At 38.2% G+C, this 15,146-nt stretch overlaps 1 protein-coding gene across 2 annotated transcripts in view; it reads right to left on the minus strand.

The window, feature by feature from the left end:
• The window catches only part of LOC121313698 (collagen alpha-1(XXII) chain-like), a 128,124-nt gene that overhangs the window by 54,362 nt on the left and 58,616 nt on the right, over window positions 1-15,146 (minus strand). For both annotated transcript variants that reach the window (XM_041246501.1, XM_041246500.1), the window contains 8 exons: window positions 9,348-9,401; window positions 8,743-8,787; window positions 5,322-5,375; window positions 4,433-4,486; window positions 3,485-3,520; window positions 2,800-2,823; window positions 2,374-2,427; window positions 2,231-2,284 (listed from right to left, as the gene is read on the minus strand). In XM_041246501.1, coding sequence (XP_041102435.1) covers window positions 2,231-2,284; window positions 2,374-2,427; window positions 2,800-2,823; window positions 3,485-3,520; window positions 4,433-4,486; window positions 5,322-5,375; window positions 8,743-8,787; window positions 9,348-9,401 — 375 coding nt within the window. The remainder of the gene's footprint in view (window positions 1-2,230; window positions 2,285-2,373; window positions 2,428-2,799; window positions 2,824-3,484; window positions 3,521-4,432; window positions 4,487-5,321; window positions 5,376-8,742; window positions 8,788-9,347; window positions 9,402-15,146) is intronic.

Consider the following 15,146-nt stretch of genomic DNA (forward strand, 5'->3'; position numbering starts at 1 on the left):
AAACTACCCCCTCCAAGAAGAGGAAAAAAAAGAGACAGCTAAATTCTTAGCTGCATCCAACCATGTATTATGTATGTCTCTACAGGTAAGCTAACAGAGGCCATTGTATCAAGGGTGTTTAGTGTGTGTTCTTAATAACAGTAATTAGCTCATGTCTCAGCTAGGAGATTGAACCCCACAGTAAGATATATTCATAAAATATGAACCAGCTATTGATAATTGCAAAGCATATGACATGGTTTATTTGGATTTCCAAAAAGCTTTTTACAAAGTCCTGCACAAAAGATTAATTCTCAAACTGAACGCAGTTGGAATTCAAGGAAACACATGTACATGGATTAGGGAGTGGTTAACATGTAGAAAACAGAAAGTACTGATTAGAGGAAAAACCTCAGAATGGAGTGTGGTAACCAGCGGTGTACCACAGGGATCAGTATTAGGTCCTCTGCTATTCCTAATCTACATTAATGATTTAGATTCTGGTATAGTAAGCAAACTTGTTAAATTTGCAGAAGACACAAAAACAGGAAGAGTGGCAAACACTGTTGTAGCAGCAAAAGTCATTCAAAATGATCTAGACAAGATTCAGAACTGGGCAGACACATGGCAAATGGCATTTAATAGAGAAAAGTGTAAGGTACTGCACGCAGGAAATAAAAATGTTCATTATAAATATCATATGGGAGATACTGAAATTGGAGAAGGAATCTATGAAAAAGTCCTAGGAGTTTTTGTTGACTCAGAAATGTCTTCATCTAGACAATGTGGGGAAGCTATAAAAAAGGCTAACAAGATGCTCGGATACATTGTGAAAAGTGTTGAATTTAAATCAAGGGAAGTAATGTTAAAACTGTACAAAGCACTAGTAAGACCTCATCTTGAATATTGTGTGCAGTTCTGGTCACCTCGCTATAAAAAAGATATTGCTGCTCTAGAAAGAGTGCAAAGAAGAGCGACCAGAATTATTCAGAGTTTAAAAGGCATGTCATATGCAAACAGGCTAAAAGAATTGAATCTGTTCAGTCTTGAACAAAGAAGACTACGTGGCGACCTAATTCAAGCATTCAAAATTCTAAAAGGTATTGACGGTGTTGACCCAAGGGACTTTTTCAGCCTGAAAAAAGAAACAAGGACCAGGGGTCACAAATGGAGATTAGACAAAGGGGCATTCAGAACAGAAAATAGGAGGCACTTTTTCACACAGAGAATTGTGAGGGTCTGGAATCAACTGCCCAGTAATGTTATTGAAGCTGACACCCTGGGATCCTTCAAGAAGTTGCTTGATGAGATTCTGGGATCAATAAGCTACTAACAACCAAAGGAGCAAGATGGGCCGAATGGCCTCCTCTCGTTTGTAAACTTTCTTATGTTCTTATGTTCTTTTCAGTCTGAATTCTTTAGGCTTGACAGCGATCCTTCTCTAGTGAGCTGGAAGCTAAGCTATGAAACCTCATTAAGTCTTTTTTTTTCATATATATAATTCATATTTTATTGCTTTTTAATATACAATCCAATAAATATAAATGTTTCAGTTCATCTGCCTGCATGTAGTCAATACATATTAAAGTATATCACAATGTTTCACAAATGTCACAGTCAATAGATACATCTTTAACTCTGATATGCGCCTGGTATTAAATAAGCTGGAACAAGGGAAAAGTGGTCACAATACAATAGCTTTGGGTAGCTCACATATAAATACATATAGGGACAGTATATTTATATTATTTAATTAAAATCCATATCCAGAGGATGCTCTATTCCATCGTTCGGAACATTCTGAGTCCTTATCTATAACTCTTTCCAAGTTAATAACATTCAGTACAGAGTTCTTCCAAAGCGCTCAGTCTGGGGGTTCGGTATCCAGGAAGTTAGTATCATTTTTTTTTTTTTTTTTGTATCTATGAGGAGTAAGTAGTAATTTAGTCTGTGGGTTACTAACTTGGAGAGTAGATATGTCTCCTAAGATTGCAACTAAAGGGTTGCAGGGGATATGTATTTGTAAATTATTAGAAATATGCCTAAACATTGTGGTCCAGCAATCAAGCTTACCACAATTCCATAAGACGTCCTTTAATGGAATCACATCTCCAGCAAAGCCTGATTCACTTAAATTATACACCTTGATTAACCTGGAGAGAAACTGCTTTCCACACGCACCCACATAGAAAGCAGCTGACAGACGAGATGTTTTGAACTGCTGCATTGCAAGCACTGCTGTTTTACTTACCCTTTGACCTTGTAACCCAGGCTCGCCTACTGGTCCATCAGCACCTGGAGGACCCTAAAGACAAACAATGAAAACTTAAAGAAATGGAAGAGCATAGTTCAGCCCAATTCCAACAAGCAAGAGCAGTTACAAAAATTACTTACTGGTGGACCAGCAGGTCCAGATAGCCCTGGAGGTCCCCGGGGCCCAGGGGGTCCCTGAAAATACATTAAAAATATTTCATTTAAATAGGTTCTACCTTTTTCAGTAGGTTACAGTAGGGCTCCTAGCCCATTCTAACAGTTTAATTCAGTACATCACTGGAAATGCATGATATCTTAGCCATTAGGCACAGTTTCTGCTACATTTCTATCACAAACTTGGCCTGATTCTCTGTCATTAAACATACAAACACAAATGGTCCAATTCTTAACTATACAAGTCATTACTAACAACCAAGTAAATAAAAACATGTATACTACGGCCCATAGTATGTTAATTACATTACCAGCGTATTTCAAAAGAATCAATAGAATAAATATCTAGGCAAATAACAATACAAAAAAATCAATGGTAAGCACTCTACTTACTGGTTCGCCCTTCAAGCCTTCAATCTAGAAAGAACATAATATATATTACAAACAGCCCCATGAATACAAATTAAACATGTCCTATGTGTTTATAGCAATTGCTTTAATGTCAATATGGAATCCGCGGTTGACAATAAGGCAAATATAACTAGGCTAGGTATTACTTAGATTAGTTGCTGAATTATTATTATTATTATTATTTTTTTTTTTTAACTACAGTCATTGCTTCTTACTGTTCGGGTGTGAACAGGCAACCACTAACACCACAAGCAAATGTTTAAACACAGAAACACATTGAGCTCATTTGACGAGTAATAAGGGCCATAATGGTTTATGCTGACATCGAGTTAAAGGAAGGATATTTAACAGGATTGCTTGCAACTGGTATCACTTTAGTTTCACTGTAGGTTACTTGATAAAAAAGATAGTAATACATTGACAAACTAAAAACGGTTGTTAATATAGAACTCTACTGTTTGAAACAGCCTCCCGCTGAAAGCAAACAGATAAGCCATATGGGTAGATGCTTACACATTTGGTGTCAATTTGGTCCAGTTGCAGTAGATAATCAGCCAGTTCAGTAACAAGCCTTAATGCATTGCGGTTCTGTAAATCCAGACTTGAGGCAACAGGTGTTGCAATGTTTGGTTCAATTTCAATTAAAACAATAAATATTAATCCTTACCGCATCTCCTGAAATTCCAGGAGGGCCCATTCCACCCTGCAAGAAAAAACACATTTGGATCACATGCCCATCCACTACAAACACCCCTTATTTAACCTAAGCAGGTCTCTTGTGATTATATGCCTTCCCTGGCCAATCATATATCCTATGCATTACTCTTTGTAATCTGTATACAGATCGCTCTTTGCATCAGTACAGGAGTGAGATTGCAGAGGGTGTTTAGGTGTTTTAGTTTTTTAATTTTGTTTTAGTGGGTTACAGTAGGGCACCTACTGTTTTTTGTTTTTCTGTTTTTGTTTTCTGTTCTTTGTACTAGTTAAAGCCAGAATAGGAAACAGCTCATCACATGCATTCAAACTGTTGAAATATCTTGCATCAAAAGAGGTTTTCAAATGTAACTTTTCAATTCAGTGTCTCATACTATAAAGCAATCAAAACATATCTAATAACACTGTTCTTCAAAAATGTTCCATGTGCATTTTAACCTAAACACAGTGCAAGTCAAGAGGAATCAGGTTAGCACATACAGTCACATGGCTGTCAGTGGGATGCATCGCATCCTCAGGGATGAGACACATGTTCCTGTTACTAAAAAGCATTCCTTCTATTTCGGTTTTGATTTAGGAAATATTGCGTTCTTCAAAATGTAATCTTAAATGGTAACTTCTGTCCCCTTTAGAGCAGAGGTAGATTGGCAGTTTTCACCTTAACACCTGAGTTAATGTGTTCTTCCTTTCTATGTTCTGAAGCACACTATGAATTTAAAAACCTCTCCAGGGGCTGTCAGTCTGCCACTAGATGAAGGCATTGTGTTCTGAGGAAAAGGACAAATAAATATACAAGTAATATTCTCATCTGCCATGTGAGTCCAATTTGCTTTTAATATACCAGTGGAAAGCTTGATGCAAGAAATGATGATAATCAGCTCTAATTAGAAACAATCCATACCTTTTCACCTTTGGGTCCGATAACACCAGGTAATCCATTGCTTCCTTTGAATCCCTGTTTGAAAAACATAAACTAAATATATATTGCACCGAGATACTCCACAAACAATAATGAAAAGTAATAATAATTAGCAGTGCATGATACCTTTCTCAGTAATATCATCTGAGACAGGTACACTGAGTCCATATATACTTTGTTTATACACAGTATATAAATGTATACTGTGTACGGTACTCGCTGTTATCTGATTATACTAATAGAATTTATATAATATATATTGATATAATATATATAAATATATTCACGTGTTACATGTAACGTCTGTGTTAGAACTGCTCACCAGAGAAGAAACTAAACACTGCACGGGGTAGTTTGTGAAAAATGAAAATGTAAGGCCCACCCTTGGGTTGAGATGCTTGGATAAACCCCTCAGGGGCTATTCAATCCTCATATCCCACACTATCCCATGCATTATTTTCTATATAATCCACAGACATCCGTTCCAGACTCAAAACACAACCTGCACCTGTCTCCCTCCTCTGCAGAGCCCCCCTGTGGCTCGTCCTGCCCTAACCTTTCTAAACAGCTGACTCCAGTCAAGGGTTTACTGCTGATGCCCCTCTGGCAACAACCCTTCACCTTGTAACCCCAAGACCCATAGTTAGATTTCAAGTATGCCATTCCAAAGTACTCCTGTGTATATAGCAAGCTCTTTTCTAGAATTGAGATTAACTGTTTTTCACACGCACACACGCACACACGCACACACACACACACACACACACACACACACACACACACACACACACACACACACTTTATTTATTTATTTATCTCAAGAAACACGACTAACCTTTAAATGATTCAAAATATAATAAAGTAAACTTACATCTTTTCCAGGGACACCCATTTTCCCAGGAAATCCATCTAAACCACTTTCTCCCTTGAATAAAAAAAGATATGCACATTTAACTATAGTATATGCTATAGGTATTCTTTTTTTCTGCGTTGATATTTTTGTAGCAGATAATTATACTAGGATTGTATTTCACACGGTACAGTATCAGATTTCTATTAATCTAATGAGTGAGACAGATTACTGCTAGTCGTGATTGTTTTAACAGCCCAGCAACAGAAAGGTTGTCCTATACTACCGTCTTACGAAATGCGAACCACTTAAATTAATTTACACGTTAAAATAATAACACAAAAAAAACCAGACTTTCTTTTTTTTGGCAAAAAACCCGTCCTTGGTTACAAAACCAAAACGGGTCGTCTCGTTTTTATAAATTTCAGTAGGACTTGATTTTACTTATATCCACAGTTAAATCTACTGTAACACTTTGTACCCGATGTCATGACCTTCATTTGTCCTACTACCCATGATTACTGGGTAAAACCTAGTCGAGACGTGCGACCGAATTTATCTAGTTTTAGATAAAATGTTGCATTTGGTGACCGTAGAACCACTGACTTTTTGACTTCTTTTTAAGAGTGTCGAGGTTGTCAGTACTAACTCTTTGAGAAATGCAACTTGCGTTGAGAATACTCTTGATGGTCAGAGTTACTCTGGCGTATAGAAGAACCTTGCCATTAGTCCCTGTGCTGTTTCACTGTTACAATACCACCAAATCTTGTTTGAACAAGAACTCATTATGATAACTCATGTGGACGAAACAAACTGTCGTTCACGATTTTCTCACGAATTCGTAAGGGACCATGTTGGTCCGCTGGTTCCCAATTCCCAGTGCCACGTCTAAGACTCCACTCCGACTGGTAATACAATTTTGAGTTCGGAGGTAGTTATTCTAGGAGAACCATCATTCTCGGAAACAATGAAAAAATTACAACTTATAGATATTTTACGTCACTAAGTTTCTAATTTTTGAGTACATAAGATTTAATATATGTATAAAAAATTTACTTCGTTGGATGTTATTAAACTATAATTCGCCATTCATCTATGGTCAAATCTTATACGAGAGGACGCAAGTCTGTTTCCTCGACGTGACACAAGTGTTACTATGTGTTTAATAAATCCTTCTACTTGTCACCTTTCAATATGTTTGTGTCTGACATATTTGTCCCACATCTTCTTACTTGTCAGGTCAATATGTTTGTGTCTGACAGTTATTTGTCCCCACATCTTCTTACTTGTCACTGTCAATAATGTTTGTGTCTGACATATTTGTCCCCACATCTTCTTACTTGTGTACTGTCAATATGTTTGTGTCTGACAGTTTTGTCCCCACATCTTCTTACTTGTCACTGTCAAATGTTTGTGTCCTGACAATTTTGTCCCCACATCTTCTTACTAGTCACTGTCATATACAGGGGTGTCTGACAATTTGTCCCCACATCTTCTTACTTGTCAGACTGTCAATATGTTTGTGTAGACATATTTGTCCCCACATTCTTCTTACTTGTCACTGTCAATATGTTTGTGTCTGACATATTTGTCCCCACATCTTCTTACTTGTCACTGTCAATATGGGTGTGTCTGACATGATTTGTCCCCACACATCTTCTTACTAGTCAGGGGTCAATATGTTTTTGTGTCTGACATATTTGTCCCCACATCTTCTTAACAGGGGTCACTGTCAAATGATGTTTGTGTCTGACATATTTGTCCCCACATCTTCTTACTTTGTCACTGTCAATATGTTTGTGTCCTGACATGATTGTGTCCCCACATCTTCTTACTTGTCACTGTGCAATATGTTTGTGAAGTCTGACATATTTGTCCCCACATCTTCTGTACTTGTCACTGTCAAGATGTTTTGTGTCCTGACATATTTGTCCCCACATCTTCTTCTTGTCACTGTCAATATGTTTGTGTCTGACATATTTTGTCCCCACATCTTCTACTGTCACTGTCAATATGGTTTGTGTCTGACATATTTGTCCCCACATCTTCTAAACTTGGCACTGTCAAGATGTTTTTGTGTACAAACATATTTGTCCCCAACAGCTTCTTAGAAGAATGAACACACTGTCACATATGTTTGTGTCTAACATATTTGTCCCCACATGCTTCTACAAATACTTGTCACTGTCAATATGTTTGTGTCTGACATATTTGTCCCCAAACATCTTCTACAAACTTGTCGACTGTCAATATGTTTGTGTCTGACATATTTGTCCCCACATCTTCTTACTTGTCACTGTCAAAATGTTTGTGTCTGACATATTTGTCCCCACATCTTACTTACACAGTCACTGTCAAGAATGTTTGTGTCTGACAATTTGTCCCCACATCTTCTTACTAGTCACTGTCAATATGTTTGTGTAGACATATTTGTCCCCACAGTCTTCTTACTTGTCACTGTCAATATGTTTGTGTCTGACATATTTGTCCCCACATCTTCTTACTTGTCACTGTCAATATGTTTGTGTCTGAAGATATTTGTCCCATTGACTTCTTACAAACACAGACTGTCAATATGTTTGTGTCTGACATATTTGTCCCCACATCTTCTTACTTGTCACTGTCAAACAGGTTTGTAGAAGAATGACAGTATTTTGTCCCCAAATCTTCAGACTTGTCACTGTCAATATGTTTTGTGTAGACATATTTGTCCCCACATCTTTCTTACTTGTCAGACTGTAAATAGGGTTTGTGTCTGACATGATTTGTCCCCACATACAAACCTTCTTACTTGTCACTGTCAATATGTTTGTGTCTGACTATGATTGTTCCCCACATCTTTCTTACTTGTCACTGTCAATATGTTTGTGTCTGACATATTTTGTCCAGTGACATCTTCTTACTTGTCAGACTGTCATAAAATGTTTGTGTCTGACATATTTGTCCCCACATCTTCTTACTTTGACTGTCAATATGTTTGTGTCTGACATATTTGTCCCCACATCTTCTTACTTGTCACTGTAAATATGTTTGTGTCTGACATATTTGTCCCCACAGACTGTATCTTCTTACTTGTCAAGAATGTCAACATGTTTGTGTCTGACATATTTGTCCCCACCGGTTTCGAGCTCACCCCTCCATCTGAGGACTCTTTGTTCCAACCCTGCTCTGAATTGTTTAATTGAACTAATTAAGCCTCCATACAAACAGTGTAGCAGATCATTATACATGTATAATTGTACCTGTTCAGCCTGGAGTAGAATGGCTCTCCAGGACTGTAATTGGGCACCCCTGGTATAAACACACTCATCTGAGAGTGCCCTCCTTTTTTACTCACTTTCTGAGACAGTCAGCAGAGGGTGCTAACAGCGTGCTTTTGCAATCTTACCAACCTTTAGAAATTAAGTGATTGTTAAAATGGATTTAAAGGTGTAAAAATTACCTTCTCTCCACCAGTACCCCTTTCACCTTTAACTCCTCTTTCACCCTGCATAGAAAGACAGAAAACAAGGATGGATTTACATTGTGTAATCTCAGAACAAAGATGTTTATCTAGGGTTGTTCCATCACATTTCAATACAGTGAAAACATTGTGGTCAGAATGTTATTGTCGCTTGAAGGCAAAGTCTCATTCAATTTGCTTTTCTTGTACCAGTATTCTGCCCCCTTTGTTAACTGTATGCACTGTTCTGTATCTTATTAGCCCCCTCATGTTATCAGTGTATATAATCATAAGTGCAGTCTCTATCAGTACCGCCTTGAGTTTCTGCAATGAATAAGAGCCGCTTGCTCTTATTCACATGATCCACCTGGTGCTTTGATGATGCCGCAATTCGATGGAACTTGGTACCCAAACTGGGACCAAGTTCAAGACACAAGAGCTAAATTACATGAAATCTGTAAAGTGTAAAAGTATTGTCTCACTCCATTGGGGTATAATGTGTTTTATTTTAAATTGTAACTGCATCAGTTGTACACTTGCAGTTGAATGTAAAAAGCTAAAACCCCTTTAAGTAAATGGTTGGAACACAATAAAGTTTCACTTACAGGTACTCCTCTGAGCCCAGGTATCCCAGAGGATCCAGCTTGCCCTTCTAATCCCTGTATGGATTTACAGAGAACAAGAACACATTAGAGATCAGCATGGGACGATGTCTCTGTGCAATTGAAGTGGAATATGTCTCTGTGTAATTGTATTGGACTATGTCCCTGTGTAATTACAGTGGAATATGTCCCTGTGTAATTGCAGTGTAATATGTCCCTGTGTAATTGTTTTAGAATATGTCCCTGTGTAATTGCAGTGGAATATGTCCCTGTGTAATTGCAGTGGAATATGTCCCTGTGTAATTGCAGTGGAATATGTCCCTGTGTAATTGTTTTAGAATATGTCCCTGTGTAATTGCAGTGGAATATGTCCCTGTGTAATTGTTTTAGAATATGTCCCTGTGTAATTGCAGTGGAATATGTCCCTGTGTAATTGCAGTGGAATATGTCCCTGTGTAATTGTATTAGAATATGTCCCTGTGTAATTGCAGTGGAATATGTCCCTGTGTAATTGCAGTGGAATATGTCCCTGTGTAATTGCAGTGGAATATGTCCCTGTGTAATTGCAGTGGAATATGTCCCTGTGTAATTGCAGTGGAATATGTCCCTGTGTAATTGTTTTAGAATATGTCCCTGTGTAATTGCAGTGGAATATGTCCCTGTGTAATTGCAGTGGAATATGTCCCTGTGTAATTGCAGTGGAATATGTCCCTGTGTAATTGTTTTAGAATATGTCCCTGTGTAATTGCAGTGGAATATGTCCCTGTGTAATTGTTTTAGAATATGTCCCTGTGTAATTGCAGTGGAATATGTCCCTGTGTAATTGTTTTAGAATATGTCCCTGTGTAATTGCAGTGTAATATGTCCCTGTGTAATTGCAGTTGAATATGTCCCTGTGTAATTGCAGTGGAATATGTCCCTGTGTAATTGTTTTAGAATATGTCCCTGTGTAATTGCAGTGGAATATGTCCCTGTGTAATTGTTTTAGAATATGTCCCTGTGTAATTGCAGTGGAATATGTCCCTGTGTAATTGCAGTGAATATGTCCCTGTGTAATTGCAGTGGAATATGTCCCTGTGTAATTACAGTGGAATATGTCCCTGTGTAATTGCAGTGGAATATGTCCCTGTGTAATTGTTTTAGAATATGTCCCTGTGTAATTGCAGTGGAATATGTCCCTGTGTAATTGCAGTGTAATATGTCCCTGTGTAATTGTTTTAGAATATGTCCCTGTGTAATTGCAGTGGAATATGTCCCTGTGTAATTGCAGTGGAATATGTCCCTGTGTAATTGTTTTAGAATATGTCCCTGTGTAATTGCAGTGGAATATGTCCCTGTGTAATTGCAGTGGAATATGTCCCTGTGTAATTGCAGTGGAATATGTCCCTGTGTAATTGCAGTTAGAATATGTCCCTGTGTAATTGCAGTGGAATATGTCCCTGTGTAATTGCAGTAGAATATGTCCCTGTGTAATTGCAGTGGAATATGTCCCTGTGTAATTGTTTTAGAATATGTCCCTGTGTAATTGCAGTGGAATATGTCCCTGTGTAATTGTTTTAGAATATGTCCCTGTGTAATTGCAGTGGAATATGTCCCTGTGTAATCGTTTTAGAATATGTCCCTGTGTAATTGCAGTGTAATATGTCCCTGTGTAATTGTTTTAGAATATGTCCCTGTGTAATTGCAGTGGAATATGTCCCTGTGTAATTGTATTGAATATGTTCCTGTGTAATTGCAGTGGAATATGTCCCTGTGTAATTGCAGTGTAATATGTCCCTGTGTAATTGTTTTAGAATATGTCCCTGTGTAATTGCAGTGGAATATGTCCCTGTGTAATTGTTTTAGAATATGTCCCTGTGTAATTGCAGTGGAATATGTCCCTGTGTAATTGTTTTAGAATATGTCCCTGTATAATTGCAGTGGAATATGTCCCTGTGTAATTGTTTTAGAATATGTCCCTGTGTAATTGCAGTGGAATATGTCCCTGTGTAATTGTTTTAGAATATGTCCCTGTGTAATTGCAGTGGAATATGTCCCTGTGTAATTGTTTTAGAATATGTCCCTGTGTAATTGCAGTGGAATATGTCCCTGTGTAATTGCAGTGGAATATGTCCCTGTGTAATTGCAGTGGAATATGTCCCTGTGTAATTGCAGTGGAATATGTCCCTGTGTAATTGCAGTGGAATTTGTCCCTGTGTAATTGCAGTGGAATATGTCCCTGTGTAATTGTTTTAGAATATGTCCCTGTGTAATTGCAGTGGAATATGTCCCTGTGTAATTGTTTTAGAATATGTCCCTGTGTAATTGCAGTGGAATATGTCCCTGTGTAATTGCAGTGGAATATGTCCCTGTGTAATTGCAGTGGAATATGTCCCTGTGTAATTGCAGTGGAATATGTCCCTGTGTAATTGCAGTGGAATATGTCCCTGTGTAATTGTTTTAGAATATGTCCCTGTGTAATTGCAGTGGAATATGTCCCTGTGTAATTGTTTTAGAATATGTCCCTGTGTAATTGCAGTGGAATATGTCCCTGTGTAATTGCAGTTAGAATATGTCCCTGTGTAATTGCAGTGGAATATGTCCCTGTGTAATTGTTTTAGAATATGTCCCTGTGTAATTGCAGTGGAATATGTCCCTGTGTAATTGTTTTAGAATATGTCCCTGTGTAATTGCAGTGGAATATGTCCCTGTGTAATTGTTTTAGAATATGTCCCTGTGTAATTGCAGTGGAATATGTCCCTGTGTAATTCGTTTTAGAATATGTCCCTGTGTAATTGCAGTGGAATATGTCCCTGTGTAATTGTTTTAGAATATGTCCCTGTGTAATTGCAGTGGAATATGTCCCTGTGTAATTGCAGTGGAATATGTCCCTGTGTAATTGCAGTGGAATATGTCCCTGTGTAATTGCAGTGGAATATGTCCCTGTGTAATTGTTTTAGAATATGTCCCTGTGTAATTGCAGTGGAATATGTCCCTGTGTAATTGTTTTAGAATATGTCCCTGTGTAATTGCAGTGGAATATGTCCCTGTGTAATTGTTTTAGAATATGTCCCTGTGTAATTGCAGTGGAATATGTCCCTGTGTAATTGTTTTAGAATATGTCCCTGTGTAATTGCAGTGGAATATGTCCCTGTGTAATTGTTTTAGAATATGTCCCTGTGTAATTGCAGTGGAATATGTCCCTGTGTAATTGTTTTAGAATATGTCCCTGTGTAATTGCAGTGGAATATGTCCCTGTGTAATTGCAGTGGAATATGTCCCTGTGTAATTGCAGTGGAATATGTCCCTGTGTAATTGCAGTGTAATATGTCCCTGTGTAATCGTTTTAGAATATGTCCCTGTGTAATTGCAGTGGAATATGTCCCTGTGTAATTGCAGTGTAATATGTCCCTGTGTAATTGCAGTGGAATATGTCCGTGGTGGTTAATACAGGCACAAGAGTTATACAGGGACGAATAGGTTGGCATCAGCACCACATTACGTGTTCTCACTACAGATTATCCAACCGAAGTTTTATCTTAATTACAAGAGACATGTCTAATAGAACTTCAGAATAGAATTTGCCAGGTGTATGAAGAACCGCAAGACGTGACATAATCTGGGGTCCACCTCCACCTGAATAAACTGTGGGACCTATTAACCCAAGGGGCGACTTACAAGTTGAGCCCTTCACAATCCAGACGACAAGAAGTTCTATGTTTCACGTTCGCAAGTGACTTGTCGTTAAGGGTAATGTTTTTTGAGACCGAAGAGTATTTATCCTGAGGGTAGTGATGTTTTTTATAGTTTATGTACAAAGCGGAAGACTTGTCCAGCATACCAACATACATAATATATATAAAAAAAATTATATTGTGTATGATACGTTCGGAATAGTTAAAGTTCCAAACAATGTCCCTTCAGGGTCAAATGGAAGAAATAAGATCACCTAACCTGGTCTAGAAAGGGAGTGATTGACGTGCTTTGTAAATGTCAGTCAGATCTTGTTACATTTCCCGTTTCGAATAATGCACCGTAAAGATTATCGTCAACGTTTCTTGTTGCAGTTATACCTATTTAATCGTTAGAAAGAGTATAACTCTTGTCTTCTTTCTCAGAGTTGGAGATTAGGTTTCATTACACGTTACCCATTTTCATTTCATTTTTTAATTATTGTAACTTATGGGTGATATTAAAGTCAAGACGGTACATATTTATATAAAATGTTTAGTTCTCCTGTCTCGACCAAACCCGTTCTAGATCCCGTTGTGTGTGAATAGAGACTGTCCACATGGATATTATTAAACTATATTATTCCATATTACAAATTTTAAGTCAACTGTACTCCTTTCTCTTACTGGGAATATGATAGATCTTAAGTGTAACATGAGCTCACTTACATTGTCCTTGTCTCCCATGTACGGTTGGTCGTTTAGACACATCAACCTCTCTCGTAGATTTGGTGATACGTTTAGACGTAAACACAAAAAACTCGAAAATTTGAGTAGAGTAGAGTGGGGGTCCCCTACCCCGTGTGTGCTTTCACACTGGCATGCTCTACCTGGGTCGGAACCTACCCAGGTCAGGACCCGGTATCATGCGGGTCGGCTACACGATTTCACACTGCTTTTGATAAAGCAGGGTTGACCTGGGTGACAGACGCAAGTACACAATGCCCCGGAAGCAGCTTGTTACAGATGCTTCCATCCAAGCTTCTCTGGATTGAACCATCGGCCCAAATGTTGATTAGAGCAAATGTTTCTTCATCATTGCTGCAATCTGGTACCAAACTTGAAGAAGTAGTAAACTTCTCACGGCAGGTAGACGACTGCTGCAGGCTCATGTGTGTTAAATAACAAAAATATGGCTTTATTTGTCTTTGCAGGAACGCCTTGATTTGCGGAAGTGCGTCCGCACCTTACAAACAAATAAACCAGCCGTTGTTGTTTTTGCCGGTATACGTAAAACGGCGACTCGGGACTAGTTGCCCATTTAGGGGTACCAAAGTGTGATACGTCCTAACATCGGGGTGCCCATCCCCATGGTCACACTTTCCCCGAATTCTGTGGATGTCACTAAGAAGTATGTAGTACAAATTGTGGTTTGGGAGGTATTGTAAAAAAACCTACACGACTTTATTCATAAATAAGGTACAACCAAACCGAGACACCATACATTTTTTTGGTCTGCTGAATTAGCGGTATTTTATTCCATGTTGACACGGATGGCTTTACTGTGGTGACGTCAAATCAGGAAGTAAATCCACAACACACCGGACTGTGGTGTCAGTGAAATGAACTGCTTGTGCATTTATTATAAATGAATGAACAAATCCACCGGTTTTGTTAACAAAACACAAAACACTTTCCTAAACAAAAATGTTTGGGGCGTTCATAGCAAAACAATAGGTCACTCACTTTGTAACGAATGAAATACAAACAGCGTGGTTCGTGCTGGTCGATTATTGAGTGAAACATTGCATCTTTTATGCAGCTGCACCAAGACGATTGCTAATAAATCATTTAACTGGAATCTCGGTGCATCTGCACGTGAACTAATTGTGCTCCCCCCCCATGCTTCCAAACTAATACCCACTTTAATCTGCGTGTGGAGTAATTATGCAAACCCCTTGCCTAAATACAATTATACATTTTAACAACACTCATGCTACATAGCCACACATTATACCCTGTGCACCAATACATATACACCAACATTAACACGCCACATATAACATAAAACACAAAAATACACACTGGGGAGGGGCACCCCGCCAAACCATGCACACCCTGTTTACTATATTTTGTACAACCTCACATTGCC

This window comes from Polyodon spathula, chromosome 3, assembly GCF_017654505.1.
Source record: "Polyodon spathula isolate WHYD16114869_AA chromosome 3, ASM1765450v1, whole genome shotgun sequence".
NCBI lineage: Eukaryota > Metazoa > Chordata > Actinopteri > Acipenseriformes > Polyodontidae > Polyodon > Polyodon spathula.